Source organism: Hermetia illucens, chromosome 2 (assembly GCF_905115235.1).
Source record: "Hermetia illucens chromosome 2, iHerIll2.2.curated.20191125, whole genome shotgun sequence".
Taxonomy (NCBI): domain Eukaryota; kingdom Metazoa; phylum Arthropoda; class Insecta; order Diptera; family Stratiomyidae; genus Hermetia; species Hermetia illucens.
In genome coordinates, this window is record NC_051850.1 from 190,011,274 (window position 1) to 190,031,981 (window position 20,708).

General features: G+C 47.2%; 1 protein-coding gene across 1 annotated transcript in view; it reads right to left on the minus strand.

Annotated features, from left to right (window-relative positions):
- LOC119648107 (importin-7) overlaps positions 1-20,708 on the minus strand; it is a 28,638-nt gene that overhangs the window by 1,420 nt on the left and 6,510 nt on the right. The window contains exons 2-12 of the mRNA XM_038049622.1: positions 12,774-13,009; positions 12,608-12,708; positions 12,149-12,545; positions 11,908-12,084; positions 11,695-11,840; positions 11,359-11,625; positions 10,770-11,300; positions 10,477-10,700; positions 10,214-10,390; positions 367-512; positions 62-264 (exon numbers count right to left, since the gene is read on the minus strand). Coding sequence (XP_037905550.1) covers positions 62-264; positions 367-512; positions 10,214-10,390; positions 10,477-10,700; positions 10,770-11,300; positions 11,359-11,625; positions 11,695-11,840; positions 11,908-12,084; positions 12,149-12,545; positions 12,608-12,708; positions 12,774-13,009 — 2,605 coding nt within the window. The remainder of the gene's footprint in view (positions 1-61; positions 265-366; positions 513-10,213; positions 10,391-10,476; positions 10,701-10,769; positions 11,301-11,358; positions 11,626-11,694; positions 11,841-11,907; positions 12,085-12,148; positions 12,546-12,607; positions 12,709-12,773; positions 13,010-20,708) is intronic.

Here is a 20,708-nt window from a genome sequence, read left to right on the forward strand (position 1 = left end):
TTCAGAGAACAAAAAAAGATTAGATTTCTTTTTACAATCCAGAAGACTCTTGGATACTAACCTTCACAGTCATCATCCTCTTCATCGGTCTCTTCTTCCTCCTCTTCTTGTGCACGCGAATGATAAGCACGCTTCAAGCCATCGAAAAGTAAAATTAATTTTGGAATAATCTCAGCAGCTATTTCGCTTAAAACTTTCGGCTTAGCATCTCCTAATGATATTAACGTGCATAGGCCCAAAACACAGATTTTTCGATCGTGAACACTGCGTCGAAAAGAAAACACAGTATAATGTTTGTCAACGGTTTAAAAATTTATCTGGTACTGGACTGTCGTTGGATGATGGAGTCGCCAGTTTCCTACTTACCCTAAAAAGCAGTCTGTGTCGTGAAGCCATTGTTTGATGAAATGCGAACTTATTGGTTCGGCATTTGGCTGTCCCATTTGTGTTTGCATATTTTGTAAAATTTGCAGCAATAATTGTGGATTATAATAAAGGGCGGCTATGACAACCTGCAATGAGCAAGGATTACTCGGCTTGACTCGATTTTGAAGCAAAGGAGGGTTAAATTGGAAAATTTGTTAAATAGTTTGGAAAAAAATGAATGTTGTGTCGTATATGCGCCGTTTTGTTCGCAAACTTGTTGCTATTTAGAAGGCAACTCCATTATCCCCCTCTTATAACCCCCCCTTCTTATTTGCAAAAAACTCAGACGGCCAGTTTTCGCAAGCCTCTTTTGAGGCGAACTTAGTAGCACCAAGAGCGTTTTGCATCACTTGGTGCCAGGTCCGGACTATACGGTGGGTGCGATAGGACATCCCATTCGAGCTCCCGCAGCTTCTGGCGGGTCATCAAAGATGTGTTATGCCGAGCATTGTCCTGGTAAAACAGAACACCATTCCTATTGACCAATCCTGGCCGCTTCTGGTCAATCGCCTGCTTCAAACGGTCTAGTTGCTTACAGTAGAAGACCAAATTGAGGGTGTGGCCATAGTTGAGCAGCTCATAGTGGATGACTCCCTTCCAATTACACCAAACACACAGCAAAACCTTCCTGGCCGTCAATCCGGACTTGGCGATGGTTTGGGCCGGCTCACCGCGCTTCGACCACGATCTTTTTCGCTTGAGATTTTCGTACGTGATCCACTTTTCATCACCAGTCACCATCGGCTTCAAAAATGGGTCGAATTCGTTCCGTTTCAGCAGTGCATCGCAGGCGTTGATTCGGTCCAAGAGATTTTTTTCCGTCAACTCGTGCGGCACGCAAACATCCAGCTTTTTTTGGAATCCCATCTTCTGCAAATGGTTCCAAACGGTTTTATGATCTATACCCAGTTCCTGACCAATCGAGCGAATGCTTACATGCCGGTCTACTTGGATGATTTCGACGATTTTATCGGTTTCTACGACGATTGGCCTATCAGTACGGGGTGTATCTTCGACATCCACTACACCAGAACCAAATCGATCGAACTAACACGCTGTACTGTGCGAATCGTTACAGTATCGGACCCATAAACTTCACAATTTTTTTTGGCCGCCTTCGTTGCATTTTTACCTCTCAATTAGTAAAAATGTAAAATATGACGATTTTTTCCCTTAGTGGACCCCATCTTTGACGCGCTATAACTTGAGACTGAAACGTACGATCATAAAACTGTCAAAAAAAAACACCTTTAGCCCAGATTGTCGTCTTCAAATCGCCGTATAGTATGACCCGATGCGATAAGTACAACACAAGATATGTTTAAGTGTCGCCACCTATTGACAAACTACGACATTACTTTCCTGCCGCGCCACATCACTCCGCCCCCAGACGAAACCTAGGGGTTTCGGCGACTGATCCCGGAACTTCGTTCACCGTCAATCCACAAAACGGACACGACGCTGCTTCGGGGCAGACACGGGTTTCAGCCTGGACAGAGAGACCGCCTTCCTGTGTCCACCGATCTCGAGCTGGAAGAAATGTTCTCCCCGCTCGAGAACGCGGTACGGTGGAGGCTGCAGCGGCTTCCGGACGGCATCCGTCCTGACCAGAACGTGCGTGCACGTGTCCAGTTCCTTGGGCGAACAGGCAGGTGTGGACGAGTGTCGGGTGGGTGGTGGGCTTTTATGCGTCGGAAATTGTCTCTCAGCAGACGCACCAACCCCGAATCTGTGAGACCCGATCTCTTGTCGAAGACCGGATCGCTTGGGAGTCTCGGGTTCTCCCCGTATACCAGCTCTGCGGGGCTGGCAGCAAATTCCTCTCGTCGGGTTGTACGTAGGCCGAGTAGGACGAGAGGCAAGACTTGGGACCAGGACGGATCGTCGCGTGCCATAATGGCGGCTTTCAGCGTCCGGTGCCAACGTTCTAGCATCCCATTGGATTGCGGGTGGTATGCAGTAGTCCGCTGGCGTTTAAAACAAAGGAGTTTGCCTAACTCGAAGAAAAGGGTGGACTCAAATTGCATTCCCTGGTTAGTGATGACCACTGCAGGGACGCCAAAGCAAGGTATCCACTCTCGACAGAGGGCTTCGGCACATGATTGCGCCGTAATGTCTTTCAGAGGTATTGCCTCAGGCCACCGCGTAAACCTGTCGATGATTGTGCGACAATACCTATAACCGTGCGAGTCTCGCAAAGGCCCTACTATGTCGAAGTGTATTGTGTGGAACCGCTTGGTAGTGCGGGGGAATGAGCCCATTTCTTCCCTTGCATGCCTGGAGACTTTACACTTCTGGCATGCGATGCATTCTCTGGCCCAGGAATTGACATCCTTGTTTATGTAGGGCCAGAAATATTTCTCAGTGACTAACCGATTTGTTGTCCTGATGCCTGGATGCGCTAAGTCGTGAACTGCGTGGAACACTTCCTTGCGAAAGGTGGCCGGAATGTATGGCCGAGGTCCCTTTTCCGAGTCTTTGCAGCAGAGAGAGAGGTTTGAGCCGTAGATGGGCAACTCCCGAAATTTGTATTTGGGGTTGGATTTGAGGCTCTGAAGTGCTGCGTCATCCTCCTGCGCCTTGGCAATAGCCGAGAAATCGAGTGAGGCGGGGATGTTAACCTCGGAGACATGAGACAAAGCGTCAGCAACTATGTTGTCCCTGCCGGACACGTGCTGGATATCTGACGTAAACTGGCTTATAAAGCTCAGATGTCGAAGCTGACGAGGGGACTCTTTGTCGGGCTTCTGTTTCAAAGCATACGTGAGAGGCTTATGGTCCGTGAACACTGTGAACGGCCTGCCTTCTAGGGAGAAACGGAAGTATTTGATGCTCAAGTACGCGGCGAGCAGTTCGCGATCGTAGGTACTGTAGTTCCGTTGAGCGGAATTCAACTGCTTCGAGAAGAAGCTCAACGGCTGCCAAACTTGATCCACCTTTTGGTGAAGGGCAGCACCTACTGCGATGTCAGAGGCATCAACAAAAACGGCTAGGGGTGCATCTGGAATGCCAAGAGTGTAGCGTCGGCCAGTTGTTGACGGGATTTGTCAAACGCGCGGATCGCCTCTTCAGACCACACGATCTCTCGTGTGTCCTTAGTTTTGGGGCCAGACAAGTACGCGTTCAAAATGGACTGGTGATTTTGAATGTTGCGAATCCTGCCGCGCCATAACTTTTTCCTCAACCTAATATTTTGCCGTGAGATAGCACGAGGATCAATTCAGTACTGCTGAACTGAGGTAGACGATGGAATGAATTGAGGTCTTAGCTCAAATTTAGCGCTCTTTCGATCCTGCAGGTAGTGTAAGTAGGCAAGTTTCAGTATCTTGAAATCTCAATCGACCGACTTTTAAGGTTACTTGTTGTTATCGCTGGCCTGGGAGAACCACCAAGTCTGTGAACTCGAGAAGTACAGGGAACAATCGCACCAGGCGTGCAAGTTTTACCAACAAGTAAGCAGGATGAAGCCTTATACACCTCGATGTTCATCCTGCCGAGACAAAGAGGGAAATCTGATTTCCGACAGAATGGACATATTGGAGCGATGGGTTGAGTACTTTGATGAGCTACTGAACAACCAGAACATCGGCGAATTGGAGGTCCGCCAACTGAAGACGACGGACAAATACTGCCACCACCAAGTTTAGGAGAAACAGTCCGTGCAATTCATCGGCTAAAAAATCATAAGTCGCCAGGAGCCGATGGAATTACAGCCGAATTAATTAAATATGGAGGCGACCAGTTACACCAAGTGGTTCATTAACTTGTGCTCAAGGTATGGAACAGCGAATCAATGCTTGACGATCGGCAACGAGGCATTCCCTGTCTCATACATAAAAAGGGAGATATTACACAGTGCAGCAATTATAGACGCACGTGGAGAGCAGCGGAAGACGATTGTAGAGCAGAAACAGTCGCACTCCCCGCTGAGAATGCTGCTTGCGTCAAACGGACCGCAGATAGCCCTCTGCAAAGTGAACAGGGGAAAAAGCGGAAAGAGGACGACGTGCCTGAAGGAGACTTTATCGAAGTAGTCTCCAAGGCCCAAAAAAAGAAGGCGAAAAAGGATAAAAAGAAACAACGGACTCCGGCGCCAGAGACACGTCTGTCCAAAAACAAGGAGGCTGCCAACCCAAAGCCAGTAGCGGAAAAAACGAGGAAACGAAGAAGGACTAGATCGTCGGCTCTGCTCATTAAGCCGACGGAAGGCAAGACATTTGCGGAAGTCCTTAGTGAAATCCGCTACAGGATGAAACCCGAGGAGAACGGAGCAGAGGTGTCTTCGATACGGAAAACGAGGAGTGGTGGAGTTCTCGTCGAACTGGGCCCAAAGACGACCGACAAGAGCACGTTCTGCGAAGCGGTCAAGGGGCTATTGGGGGAGAAGGCCCTTGTTTCCAGCCTAGAACCCATGTGCTCTCTGGAAATACGGGATCTTGACTGCCTCACAGAAAAGGTCGAAGTAGAGGAGGCGCTAAAGCGTGAATGTCCAGAGGTAACCAATGCCCGGGTAGGTATTACCTCTGTAAATGCTCGAGGCCAAAAACTTGCCGTGGTGGATGTCCCCGAGCAATATGCGAGGAAACTCCTTAACAGCGGGAGAATCAAAATCGGATGGGTAGTATGCAGGGTACGAATGCGGATAGTCCCCACCAAGTGCTACAGGTGTCTGGACTATGGACACACATCAGCAGCTTGCAAGGGTCCGGACAGGAGGACAGCATGCCGGAGATGCGGCCAAGCGGGTCATCAAGCGAAGACTTGCAAGGAAAGCGAGAGTTGTGTTCTCTGCAGGGATCGTGGCGCATCTGGCGAAAGCGTCGCACACACTGCGGGCTCGGGACGGTGTCCGATCTTCAGGGCGGAATTGGAGAGGGCTAGGGTGCGAACGCCATGATCCGCATTTTGCAAATTAACATGCACCGGAGTGCAACCGCTCACCAGTTGCTAGCGCAGTTCGCTGCGGAAGTAAATGCTGATCTAGTGCTGATTAGCGAGCAATACCGAAACAAGGACCCATCCTCATGGTATCTCGACTTATCGGGCACCGCTGCCATCTGGGTTCGGGACGACGTTCGACTTCGTGTTCTTGCCGAAGGCCGGGGGGACGGATTTGCCTGGATCCGGTGTTTAGGGATAACGTTTTTTAGCGTTTACCTGACGCCGAATGAGTCGATTCCGGACTTTCAACGCCGGCTTGATGCTCTGGAGGACGCCGTTTCGAACACGGAGGGACGAATCCTGGTTGGCGCTGATTTTAATGCCAGGGCTCTTGAATGGGGCATGCCTCAATCAGACTCCAGAGGGAAACGGATTCTGGAAATGGCGGCGAGAATCGGGCTCGTAATTTTAAACACCGGATCCACGCCAACGTTTCGGCGCTCAGGTTGTGAAGGAAGCATTCCCGACATAACTTTTGCGTCGGAATCTCTGGCATCATCGGTGGACGGGTGGCGAGTCCTAGAAGACTTCTCGGCAAGTGATCATCAGTACATTGCGTTCGGAGTGTTTGACGCTACTTGCCGGCGAGCACCAACACGACGTTCCTCCTGCGTGTGGAATGTCGCGAAGGTGAACATCGGAAGGTTCGTCGAAGCTCTTGGAGCAGGTAGGGCCGCGCTGGGGGGCACTCCGGGGGGTGGTGGTGTCGCAGCTGACACCGTCGTAAATTCAGTGATGAATCTGATAACGACAGCGTGTGAGGCTTCCATGCCCCGGAGAGGCCCCAGGCGCGACAAGCCTTCTATGTACTGGTGGACGGCGGAAATTGCCGACCTACGGAAGGAGTGTCATAAGCTCCGCCGTTTGGCACAACGTTTGTACGCCAACGAGGAGGCATGTATAAAGGCACAATATAGATCAGCAAAAAGGAGACTCCGCAGCGCTATAAATAAAAGCAAAGCTCGCGGCTGGCAAAATCTTATTAATGAGGTGAATGATGACCCGTGGGGACTTGGCTATAAGCTTGTCACTCGGAAAATCGGGGCTCTGCGGAAGCCCTGCATACTGAGCACCGACCAGATGGACCGCATTGTGCGGGCATTGTTCCCCAGACACCCTGTACGGCTTGATGTAAACAGCGCGGAAAGCGTCGTGGATTGCCCCCTTTTCACAATGGGAGAACTCGAAGAAGCGGTTCTCACTATGAAAAACAGGAAGGCGCCAGGTCCTGATGGCATCCCGGCGGAAGTTTACAAACTGGTGTTCCGCCAACGGCCAGAATTGCTGCTCGAAGCGTTCAACGCGTGCTTGAAGGAGGGCATTTTTCCTTCTCGTTGGAAAGTGGCCAGACTCGCGTTGATCCGTAAGGGTAAAGGAGATCCGGAGCTCCCGTCTGCATACCGACCGCTGTGTATGCTTGACACGGCCGGAAAAGTGCTCGAGAAGCTCATCAGGGGTAGACTCGCTGAAGCGATCCGTGCTGCCGGGGACTTATCCGCAAGGCAGTTCGGGTTTAGAACAGGGAAATCTACAGTGGATGCTGTTATGGAGGTCGTAGATGCGTTTAATCGAGCCGGGGCACACAGCCGCCGATCTCGACGGATAGTGCTCCTCATAACGCTTGATGTCAGAAATGCCTTCAATTCCGTGAGATGGACAGATATGCTGGGCACACTAGAGAACTCCTTTCACGTGCCAAGCTATCTCTTGCGGATATTGAGGGATTATCTGAAAGACCGCTCCCTGTTCTATGAGACGCTAGAGGGCCAGAGGAGGATGGAAATCACGTCGGGAGTAGCGCAGGGATCCATCCTAGGGCCGGACCTCTGGAACGCTTCCTACGATAGTCTGCTGAGACTCGATATGCCTGAAGAGTCGCGCCTGGTCGGTTATGCAGACGACGTTGCGGCACTTGTTGCCGGACGCACTGTTGAACAGGCGCAAAGCAGACTTGGCATATTGATGCGACGGGTAAGCGGATGGATGACTGCTCACGGTTTCAACCTTGCGCTGGAAAAAACCGAAGTAGTCATCCTGACCAGAAGAAGAATCCCGACCTTGCGTCCCATATCGATCGGCGAGTTGACTATAGAGTCAAAACCAACGGTTAAATACCTTGGTTTAATGCTCGACTCGAAGATGAGCTTCTTCGAGCAAATCAAAGCAGCCGCGGACAGGGCTGCAGCAGGAGTCGCGGCCTTGAGTCGGCTAATGGCGAATGGCGGCGGCCCTATATCAACTAGGAGACGTCTCCTCATGGGAGCAACGCAGTCCGTCCTTCTCTATGGTGCGGAGGTATGGGCTGATGCCCTTGACAAGGAGGTGTATCGTAAACGCCTCGCTCAAGTGCAGAGGCGGGGAGCTTTGCGAGTGGCGTCTGCTTATCGCACTGTCTCCGAACCGGCTGTGATGGTGATTGCGGGAGTGATCCCCGTTGCCCTCCTTGCCAAGGAGCGCAAAGCTATCTATCGCCGTAAGGGCGAAAACTTAAGAGAAGTGGTTGCCCGTGAAGAACGTCAACGCACCCTTAACGAGTGGCAACTTTCTTGGCAAAATGAGCCAAGGGGCAAGTGGACTGCGCGTCTCATCGACAAATTAGACCCGTGGTTGAACAGAAAGCACGGTGAGATTGATTACTTCCTTACCCAACTTCTAAGTGGGCATGGAGGTTTTCAGTCTTACCTGCACAGGGTTGGGAAGGCGCGATCTCCTGACTGTGTGTTCTGCAATAGAGTGGCGGATGACGCTGAACACACCTTTTTCTCTTGCGAGAAGTGGGACGGCCTCCGCCAGCAGCTTTATGCAGACACAGGGGAGCTCTCTCCAGACAACATTGTCAGAGAGATGCTGAAGAGCGCTGGCAGCTGGAATCGTATTGCGCATTATGTTCGGGCTCTTCTTACTACGAAGAAGATTGAACTCGACCGGCAGAGGGATCGGACGGTAAGGGGTTCCCTGAACTAACAATTCCCTTCCTCCCCTCCCCTCCCGTTGGTGAAAGGAATTCCCTGACTTGAAGGCTCCCAAAGCCGGGAGAGCGGGAGGGCTAGCCCGAAGTAATGTGTCAAACGGTTCCAGGCTAGTTCTCTGATGTCGGGGAGGTGTTTAGTTGGTAGTCCGCTAGCGTGCTGTTGCGGGAGTCCAACACTCTGTGCGTAAACGCATTCACCTACCCTATAAAAAAAAAAAAAAAAAAAAAAAAAAAAAAAAAAAGTATGGAACAGCGAATCAATGCTTGACGATCGGCAACGAGGCATTCCCTGTCTCATACATAAAAAGGGAGATATTACACAGTGCAGCAATTATAGAGGTATCACGTTATTGAGTACCATCTATAAGATATTCTCCACTATCTTGCTAGGCCGGATAGCCCCATACGCCCAGAACATCATTGGCCCATACCAAAGAGGCTTCACTCCAGGCAAATCAGCAACAGATCAGATTTTCTCTCTGCGGCAAGCGATGCAAAAGCTGTTGGAATATGGACAACAGTTGCACCATCTATTCATCGATTTTAAAGTCGCCTATGATAACATAGCCATGGTAAAACTGTACACGGCCATGAGAGAATTCCGTATCCCGACGAAATTGGTAAGACTGACTAGGCTGACCCTGACCAATGTGCGAGGCCAGATAAAAGCAGCAGGATCACTCTCAAGACCATTCGACATCAACAACGGTCTACGACAAGGGGATGCCCTATCATGCGTCCTCTTTAACCTGGCCCTCGAGAAATTGATCCGTGATGCTGAGGTAAATGCAAGAGGTACGATCCTCTTTAAGTCCACCCAACTACTGGCCTATGCTGACGATATCGACATCATGGGAAGAACGACCCGAGACGTACAAACTGCCTTCATCCAGATCGAGCAGGCGGCGCGAGATCTTGGGCTGCACATCAATGAAGGCAAGACAAAGTATATGGTGGCAACGTCAGCACCGAAGACGAATCAACCAACAACATCAAACCGCACTGGTCAAACACAAACACGAAGAAGAATAAGGATAGGAGAATACAACTTTGAGACCGTTGACAATTTCTCCTATCTAGGGTCGAAAATCACAACCGATAACAGCTACGATGATGAAATCCGCGCACGGTTGTTGTAAGCCAACAGAGCCTATTTCAGCTTACAAAGACTGTTCCGCTCGAAACGTCTCACCATAGGGTCAAAGCTCTTACTGTACAAGACTATGATCTTGTCACCCCTTATGCATTCCCAGGGGGGTTCTGCGCAAGAAAATTGCAAACTCTTGGCCACGTTCGAGAGAAGAATCCTCCGAAGAATTTTTGGCCCCCTACATGAGGATGGATGATTCCGTAGCCTACACAATGACGAAATCTATGAGCGATACCATGACCGTCCGGTTGTGGATAAAATCCGGCTCAATAGGTTACGGTGGGCGGGTCACTTAATCCGTATGGATGAGGATGATCCCACCCGGAAAGTCTATAAGGGCAATATCTATGGTACAAAAAGAAGACGAGGCAGACCCTGCCTAAGATGGAGCGATGGCGTAGGTCAGGACGCCAGACAGCTTTTAGGGATATCGAATTGGTGGACCTCGGCGCAAAACCGGGATGTCTTGAGATCCTTATTAAGGCAGGCCTAGACCGGATACCGGTTGTTGCGCCGTTGATGATGATGATTTCTGTTACTAGAACGACTTTAACTTATCATATTTGCCTGGAAGAGAAAATCATCCAGAAATTTGAAGTGGCTTATTCAATAGCGTGCACCTTCGCGTTAATCGAACTTGATTGGCTCTCAGTTATAATTCGAAACATTTTTTTCAGTAAATTTCTCTTTCAACCTATGTTTACATTTCTATTAAAATTACGAACCTGTAAACACATTGTCCTAAGCTCCGACGATTTAACCTGTCGCGTGAGGCGTGACAGCACTAATTCAACAAATAATGGAATTACTGTATCTATTTGCCCTTTGCATTGCAGAATTATGACCTCCAGGAGTTTAGCTGCATGGCATTCTGGATCGTCCCCGGCATCACTAGTCATTACCTATGAGTAGATAATTTACAATTTATTATTAAAAATTCTGCTTCTTCTTAAAGAACGTCCCGGCATTTGTACAAACTCTTACTCACCGTTTTACACATATCGAATATAGCTAATAATCGATTCGGGTCGGCCAAGAACGCGTTGGTATCTACTGTGACATAATTATGAAGCGCTGGCATCACGTCAACAAAATAATCCAGACCATCCTTCTTGAATACTTGATAGATCAACTCTAACATCTGCCACATTTCCGGCGAAATCGTTTTTGAAGTTAGATCGAACACAAGCGAGAAGGTTTCTTCATAGAAATCTGAAATGGACAATTGACGAATTCAGCAGGATTTTCGAAAAATTTGGTGATGTGTGGTCATCAACTCACCAGTTATGTTTTGTGTGAATATGTGTCCTACGACATTTATTACAATTGGTCGTAATCTATCCATAATAGCTGGTTGCTCTTCCATAACTGTCAGTAGTGTTTCTATGGTGTTGAGCAATCCCATTGCTGTTATTGCCTTCTCGTCAGAGCCTTCCTCACTCTCCAGTACCTGGCTGAATGTCGTTGCCAAGTGTTGACAAATATCCACGGCAATGGGTTGCAATTGGTCAGCAAATGTACAAACTATTTTCTGCATAACGTTCGTTAAATCTTCATTTTCAGTCTCACGAATGGTTTTTAATAGTTCCTCAGTAATTTCCTTAATTTTCGGCTCAATATAGGGTGCAGTTCTATCGTCGGATGATAGGAATATTTGTAAGGCAATTGCTGCCTCCACTTTCACAGGTAGGTTGTCGTCGTTCAGAAGTGCATTCGACGTTAGTCTCATAATTTCCGGTAGAATTTGCGGGTTTTTCAGTGGAGTTTCGCACAAATGATGTAATACCCAGCAGGCACGAGCTCGCATGTGTCCTGATGAGGAATATCTCGTTAGGGTGCTACTTTGAGCAAAGTGTCTATATCTACTTACCATGCGGATTATTAAATTCCGGAAACACATAATTTACAATCATCGGCTCCAATTTATCACTGTACGCTTTTTTCTTTACTAAGATCTCAGCAAGTGTGCCCGTCATATGAAGGGCGCCATCCTTCTGCTTATCGTCTGCATTTGGTGATGTGATGACTTGCTTGATAACTTCCATTGCTTTCGGCAAGACACCTTTCCGTTTTTTACATGCGGCATGCAACAGGGTCTGAGCTGCCGGCACGGGAGTCGCGTAATCTTCAAAAACATCTAAACAAGCAAGGAAAAAGGTAAGCATGTAATATCTCAGTAGCAACAGGTTGTAAAGCTTTCTATTACCGAACTTTAAACGGATGTATTCATGGGGGTCCGTATCCCAAAGTTCCTGATCTGCTTCCGTAAATGACATAATTGGGAATATAACGTCTTGAATGATAGCACCTATATGTGGTTCAATCAGTTTCCAAGATAGTGCATGAGAAACACTGTGAGCAAGTAAGAAAAGCCGTCAATGCACAGGAAATTAACATAAAAGTTTTGTTTTCAACTTACGCATTCTTCAAATACGACAATGTGTCAGTTAGAACCCTAGGTGAAACGTAGATCTTATTACGATATTGATCCAAGATTTTAAGTAGCACTTCTAGAACACCAGCAGTGAACGTCGCCAAATACCACTCCGCGAATTTCGAATATTCCTTTTCGACCGTATTTTTTGGGCTTCCGTATCTGAAGAGTTCATATAAGCAAAGTAGATGATATGGTCATGTAGATAAGATTAACGCCTAATTACCTCTCAAACATTCGCTCCATTATATGTAAGGCCCATTTTTTCACTTTCCATGCAGGCAATTCGGGCCGCTCGTCTTCATCAATATGCGACGAGTCAGGCACGTCCCGATGAGCGATTTGCCTGCATATCTCCATCCATTGCGAGAACATCTCTTTCGTTATTAATTCTAATGGGAGTGAGTACTGAGTCAAGGCGTAGTAGATTTTTAGAACTTGTTTTTGCAGAAGAAGGCTTTGATCGGATGGGTCGCCCATTAAGTTCACCATCAAGTTGTAAAGCAATGGTAATAGAAGATTCATAGCTTCGGTGAGTGGAGTTCGATCGTCGGCCTTTTTATACTCATAATTCTTAACTAATTGGTACATTGTAACTAAAGCTCCGTTCCATGCATTAACGTCTGAAATTTCAAGATTCCAAGTGATCTACATGAACTGAAGCCCATCCGACATCTTAACTTACCTGAATTTTGTAAATATATACTAATTTTATCCACTACCTGAGTCCAACGTCCTGGAAAATCATATTTGATTATATGAAACACACAGACCGCCAGCTGAAGCCTGGAATTTCACGAAAAAAGTAGTGAGCACCATTGCGAAAACTAGTAGAACTGCAGAGCACATACCTTATCAAGTCAGGGGCGTGAACTATAGCTTCAACAATACTATTTCGTATCATGGCCCGATCCTGTTCATGTATAGAATATACCATTGGTTCACCAGCTTCTGTTTCGCGATCCCACCAGTTTTGGGTAATTAAGTTTTTGAGGTAGATAGCACCCGCCTGTCGCACTGGTAAATCCAGATCATTTTGCATGACAATTTGCAAAAGTGTAGGAACAAAACCGATTATTTTGTGAATCTGTAAATGTAACGCGCAATTTCATTATTCCTGTTTTTATCAGAAAGAACGTCGTTTGTTCCACAAATGGGAACTTTGGAGTTTAGAAATTGGAATTCAGTGATTCCTCGGATACACAATGGATTTTACTTGATATAATAAATTGTAAGGTGAGGTGTGTGCGGCCGATAACAAAACAAATAATTCTCCATTTTTATCGAAATGAGAAAAGAAGACTAAATAGAATTTGCGTCACCAGTCCGCAGAGCTCGATTCAGGAATTTGGCTCGTTTTATCTTTAATCCGATTATACCATTTAATAATTTTAGACATTTGGTCAACAGCATTTATTTGGGTTTATCTGCAGCTCAACCATCTGGGCGGCACACTCAAGGTCACTCTCCTCTGGGTTCCCGGATATAGGAACATAGAGGGGAATGAGTGGGCCGACGGATTGGCCAGGCAAGGCTTTGCTCTTGGCAGTCCCTCGGCAAATACAGTCGATGTTCCGCTGGCGGCTGTCGGCGGCGGAGTCTACTCGCACTACATAGCAGCCGCGGGCCTGAGATGGCGACGGCTTACAAGCTGTGCCAAGTTAAGGAGAATTTGGCCCGCTTATAACATAGTCCGATCACGAGAGCTCCTGTGCCAGACGCGTGCAAATACATTCAAGATTACGTCGGTCTGCACTGGGCACTGGTCCATAGGGGACCATTCCGCTAGGCTCGGTATACCCTACAACTCGCATTGCCGAAGCTGCGGAGAAGGAAGGGAAACCCTCATGCACTTTCTGGCTAGCGTCAGGCTGCGGACACTGGGTAAACCATTCTTTGGGGACCTCAGAGAGATTTCTACCTGCAGGGCCGGAGAGCTGCTTTCCTTCGTGAATACTACGGGTTGGCTCTGAAGATCCGAACCGGCTGGACTCTGCCTCCCTGCTCCCATAACAGCAGTCACGGTCTTAGGAGTTTGTGGCATCAAAACGGTGTACCAAAGCGCTAATTGGGCTCCTCGTAGCGGCCACTGATACCTACCTACCCCATCTGCAGCTTGAAGCGTGAAGCGATCTAGTTCAGGCTGCTAAAATTACTCCAGAATTCTCCTTCCCTGTTAATTATCGGCAATTCTCTTTGAAAAGGGTCCAATTCTTGTTTCTATTACTCTAGAAGGGCTGAAGCTCTTGATGACCTACTAATGTGTTTTTGTGTATATAACTTGTAAGAAGTAGGGGAGGTGCGGGTATTTTGTCTTATATATTTACGGTAACTCTTATTACCCACCGTATCTAACATTCGGCGCTTTTTTACGCATTTTAGCGCATTCTTGACTACTTTGATGAGTGGAGATTGTGTTCAGGTTTAGTAACTCTCCTGATTAATGTGCACATCGGGTTTAAAATTATTCAATGGTTTCTGAAAGATTTCTTATTGCATATAGCTTGCACTCAGTCATACAGTTCACTATGCAGATACACATTTAGAAAAGTCCTTTTCGTATTCTGTATCGACTTGTTGTTTGGTATTTAGAGCACCTTCTTCTTTTTCTTCAGCCTTTGTCCCGTTCACAAGCGGGGTCGGCTCGTCGTGATCGGCTTCGCCATTTAACTCTATCGAATGCCTGATCTGGGTGCAATCTCGAGGCTTTCAAATCCCCATCCAGCGTATCAAGCCACCGTTGCTTAGGTCTGCCCTTTGGTCGTTTACCATCGACGACGATATTCAGACCAATCTTGGCAAGTGAATTCTCGTTTGCACGAATTGCGTGACCATACCATCGAATACGCCTCTTTCGCAACTTTTCCACGATCGGTGCAACCCCATAATGATCGCGGATATCGTCATTTCGGATGTGATCCAAACGTGTGACACCACTAGTCCAACGTAGCATCTTCGTCTCCATTACCGCAAGACGCCGTTCATTGTCTTTTATGGTCGGCCAACACTCAGAACCATAGAGAGCGACTGGACGGACGACATTGCGGTAAATTTTAGATTTGAGACGTTCGTTGATACGTCGATCACAAAGGACACCAGTTGTGGAACGCCACTTCATCCAGGTTGCGTTAATGCGTGAAGCAATTTCATGACGCAGTTCTCCATTGGCTGATAGCGTTGACCCGAGGTATTTAAATCGCTCAGTTCAGGGCAGATCACTGCCGCTGACAGTGATTGTGCCTGTTTCATGGGGATCGGTCGTCAAAAATTCAGTTTTGTTTAAATTCAATCTGAGACCGTGTTGCATGAGGCGATCATTCCATTTTTGAACAAGTTGCTCGAGATCATTTTTGCTATCAGATGCTAGGAAAACATCATCTGCATAAAGCAGTGTGTAGGGCGCTGGACGTTGGATATCCCGTGTGACGGTGTCCATAACAAGGACAAAGAGGAGTGGTGAGAGGGCACTTCCTTGATGAACACCAACAGAGACACGAAGTGGTTTTGATACAGCCGCCATACTTCGAACTTTACTTTTCGGATCGTGGTAGAGTAATTGAACCCAGCGCACGAGTTCTTCTGACACGTGGCAAGTGTTGTCGTAAAGCATACCAGATGAGTTCGTGTGGTACACGGTCAAACGCTTTCTCTAGATCCAGAAACGCAATGTAAAGAGGGCGAGGGCGATGCTTCTCACTGTGTTTCTCCATGAGTAACCGCGCAGCGTGTATTGTGTCAGTAGTTCCGCAGTTCTTGACAAATCCGGCTTGATTCACGGTTATTTCAACGATTTCGCTAATACGGTTGTCAAGAATGCGTTCAAAAATCTTCATGGTATGGGAAAGTAACCGGATCGGACGGTAATTTGAACATTCTGCTGGGCTACCTTTCTTTTTCCATATTGGAACAGTGGTACTTTCTTGCCAGTCAGATGGTGTTCTTCCTTCCTGAATAACCCGGTTAAAGAATTCACTGAGCCACAGTGTTGGGTCCCAGCTCTTCGCTTTCCAGAGCTCAGATGCGATGTCGTCAGGTCTTGTTGCTTTCCCCGATTTCATTTGTTTTATTGCCTCCTCGACTTCAGTTGCGCTGACTGGTGGAACTGGTCCAAATGTCGGCAATGATTGTGGAAGTGGAGGATGAGCAAATTCTTCAGTTGAAATCTGCTCGAAGTATTCTCGCCATCCATCCGTTGCGGCCGTTGTCATTAACGCAACAGAAATGTTGGATATCTTGTGTGCGTTCATTACGGCTTTTAGCAAGTCGATACAGATCTCTCTCGCCATCCCGAGTGTCCAGTTTATCGAAAAGATTTTTGAAATGGTTCGCTCGGGTGACAGCGACCGCTTTCTTTGCTTCCCGGTTGGCATTCTTATAAATTTGCCAATTAGCAGGCGTTTTATCGTCGAAAAATTTGTGGTAGAGGCGTTTCTTTTCACGCATTTCAACATCATCATTCCAAAGCCAAGTATCTCGGTTGATGTACCGCTTACCCGGCTTCGTGACCCCGAGGGTTGCTGAGGCCGCTTTGTGGATCGTGTCTTTCATTTGGTTCCATGATTCTTCCGCATCCGTAATGGTTGGCAATCGTTTAAGTGAGACCGTTTCTTCTCACCAAATCGCCACCATTTAATGCGCGGCGGGCCAGTGCGTTCCTCACGCTGTTTTATCGGTGGCTTAATTCGCAAGACGGCAATCAACGGCCGATGTTGAGGTGCGATGGTCTCATAGGGAACGACTTTGCGATCAGTAACAGTGGTAAAATGTTGGCGTCTTATGAAAATATAGTCGATTTGCGTTTTATTGTTCCCACTATAAAATGTGGGAAGATGAGACAATCGTTTAATGAACCATGTATTCATAAGTACAAGGTCATGGGTGTCGGCAAAATCGATTATACGCTCACCACCTTCATTGCGCGCTCCAAACCCCTTTCCCCCATGGCACCTGTTACCGTCTGCCTTTTCACCCACATGACCATTAAGGTCGCCGGCAATGATTATATAATCGTTAGCAGGCACGTGACAAGTCTTTTCATCGAGAAGTTGCTAGAAGGCATCTTTCTCGGCATCAGGTCGACCTGTCTGTGGTGCGTACGCGGTGAAGAAGTGAATAGTGCGATCAGCGGATAAAATGGTGAGCTTCATCAGCCGATCATCAAATCGTTCAACTTCTTTAATGGCATCACGGAAACCCTCTGAGATGGCAATGCCAACACCATATTGAGTGTGTGGGTTACCAAAATAGAGAAGTTTGTAGCCATTTTTACCGCGTTCGCGTCCAATGTCGCAGCTTTTGGCACCAGACCGTCGGGTTTCTTGCAGAGCGCAGATGTCAATGCACCTTTTCCGAAGGGCTCTTGCGAGTTCCTCCGTCTTTCCAGTTAGGGTACCAACATTTAGCGAGCAGACACGTATTTGTTTTGTTCGTTGTGTGCGGACTAACTTGCTTACGTCCTGACGCCATCCATGCGTCAAGAACCCTTGCCCATTTCTCGACAGGACCGGGGCCCGTCCTGTCGCGTCGACTGAGGTGGACGCCCTAGCATTTCTCCGAGGCTTGTGGCTCAATCCGATCATCATGCTTGTAACGACATTCTATGCATTTTCTTGGTCGACCTGTCGCGGGGCCTGTCACCAAGAGAGATCAGGTAGGATTTAGCATAGTAGAATAACTTCAACTATACTCTATTTATCTCTTTCCCTGATCTCAGCATTTTCTTTTTGTTTTATTGAGGATAGTACAGAGTACGTTGCCTCAAACCCTCCTCCTTTACCTGGGCTTGAGTGATATTTAGAGCACCCAATGTAGAAAAAACGGGCGTCCGCTTATTGGGGTTCGTTATTTCGAGAGACTACTGCATTTATCGTCATCGAGGCTCTAAAGCCCATTTCGGGCCTTGGCCTTCAGGATATCCTTATTCCAACAATCTCGATCCATCGATCGTGTCCTTAATTTTGAAATCCATACAGCGATGCACTATCTTCGTCAACAGAAAATATTGAGCAATTTTGGGGGTTTTCCTGTCGGCCTTCGTGTCGGAATTTTAGACATCTGAGTATCGTCCATACGTTAAACGTAGCCTGCGCATTGTAATCTCAGAAGTTTTATTAATTTCGAGATTTCAGGGTCTTCAAATCTTTGATGGTTGTATCTGATTGGTCATTTGACGTCGTCTCGTGTAGCTCCTATTATTCTCCTCAGGACCTCCTCTCGAAGTATTGACTAGTTTTCGGAAGTTTCTGTTAGGGTCCGTCATTCACTTTCGTAGCATAGGTCATATTATCGTTTTGTATACTCGGCTGTTTGCGAGTTAAATTCAGCATTTTATTTCATCAGGTTCCTTTCCATTCTTCGTCAGTTGTACACCTAGGTATATACAATTTTCCACATTTTCTAAGTTGACTTAGACTTGGACCTCCGCAGGATGTTCAATGATGGGTATAGAGGAATCAAATCAACCAAGATACTTGGCTTTGGAATGACACTCGCTGTTAGTTATTGGGGAAGATAGAACAGAGGATATCGAACATTTCTGTTGCGTTAATGACAAGAACGGAACTTTACTTATCGACCATCGCGCAGTGACGGATAGATGGCGAGAATATCTCGACCAGATTTCAAAGGAACAAAGGATTCATCTTCCACTTCCACAAGCATGGCCGACATTTGGAGTAGTTACACCTGTGAGCACAACTGGTGCGATGAAGAAGACGGGCGGCAACCTTGTCGGCCGAACCAAAACCAAGACGCCAGGGAGAACCTCCATAATGGTGGCACCGGGAGACACTATACCACATTGGTTTGCCGGCCGTGATGCATTAGGCAAATGCTCCAAAGGCCTAATTAAGGCGATCAGACCCGAGTCTGCACGGGGACTCATCTGAAGTGGCAATAGGTTACGACACTTTACCACCATGGCAACCGGAACCCTCCTGAATTCACATACTTTAGGAGAATTCCTGTTGTTTGTTGCAGTTGGCCCTCTAGTGGGAGTTTCATGGATGTTGTTGGTTACGTTCGAGCGAACAGAGACTTTTGGGCCTCGACGTGGGTTGCGTTTTAACATGGGTGCCGTACTCCTTAGTTCGGTAGAGATTTAGGTAGATCTTGTGTCCACCAGTATGAATACTAAGCCATGCACTCGGTATAGACTAATACCGCTGTAGATCACAAAATCAATCCATGTCTTAAGAAGACCGTGGGATTAAGTCCCCGAGACAGGTACCCACGTAAAGCACAGAGACGTAACTGTCAGCACAACTCTAATTCCAGTCAACCCGTTGGGCAGTACCGTTCCCACGTACTCGAGGCGATCTGGTCCAATCCGAGTCTGCAAGGGACTCATCTGAAGTGGCTCTTGCCACGAAGCCTCACCGGCGGTTATCTGGTAACATGGGAACCGGGATGCCCTCTGAGAACACATGCTCCAGGAGGCGGTTGGCCCTCTTGTGGGAGTTTCATGGTGGCAGTGATAATGCCTACATCGCAGGCAGCATCCGCTGGTACGAATGCTTAGCCTGTACGCAGAATAAATCAATACCGATGATATGGTCACGTAGATCCAGATCAGGCTTTTGATAAAACAAAATGGGACCGATCCGGACGAGCCGACCCCGCTTGTGAACGGTGCAAAGGCTAAGAAAAAGAAGGATAGCCAAAAGAACGATTCATTTATGAAATTATCTTTGGATCAGTTACAATAGATGTCTTCTTGGGCTCTTCTGTGTTTTCTTGTCTTGTAGTATTTAGGGATATGTGGACAGCACGTTCGGAGAAGATATTTCTGCTCCCCTTATTGTCAAATTATTTATCAAAAATAACTTGACGACCAACGTTTCTACTTCTTTGATAATATTGCGTATCTTCTTGCCTCTACTGGCCTCACTACTACGAAAAGGTGCCACAAAGAGCAACTTTCTTGCCTTTGCAATCTTGGGGCCAAATGATTACACCCCCAGGATTTCCACCGGAGAGCGAGCTCTTTTCCGGCCTTTGCGGTTTTTTTTTTTGTGTTAAGGTAAATAACATCATTTTAATCGCGTTTTAATTTTTCCCTTGATGATTTTTGCTGTTTATATAAGGCCTACAAATAAGTTCTGTCGGTTTTTTCTTTAAATTTGAAGCTTTATTGTGAAAAATTGGTTATACATTGATTGTTCAAAGTATTGCCCATCGCTAGCCACAACTTTCTTCCATCTTTCAGACAATTCATAGATACCATCGCGCCAAAAATTGGCCTGCTTGGCCGCTATCCACTCATCGAGCCATTTTTGGAGTCCGTCGTAATTGGAGAAGTGCTGGTCAGCCAAGTCATGTTGCATTGACCGGAACAAATGGTAATCAGAAGGAGCAATGTCTGGAGAGTACAGCGGGTGGGGTAGGACTTCCCATTTCAACGTTTCTAGATATGTTTTAACGGGCTGTGCAACATGTGGACGAGCATTGTCATGTTGCAAAATAACTTTATCATGCCTTTGCTGGTATTGCGGCCGTTTTTTCTTGAGTTCGCGGCTTAAACGCATCATTTGACGTCGGTAGAGTTTGCCCGTGACCGTTTCGTTCGGTTTTAGCAGCTCATAGTATACCACACCCAGCTGGTCCCACCATATACACAGCATGATCTTCTCACCATGAATATTCGCTTTGGCCGTCGATGATGAGGCATGGCCGGGGTATCCCCACGTTGCCCGACGCTTGGGATTATCGTAATGGATCCACTTTTCATCGCCAGTAACTATTCAATGCAGAAAATCCTTCCTTTCTTGTCGTTGGAGCAGATGTTC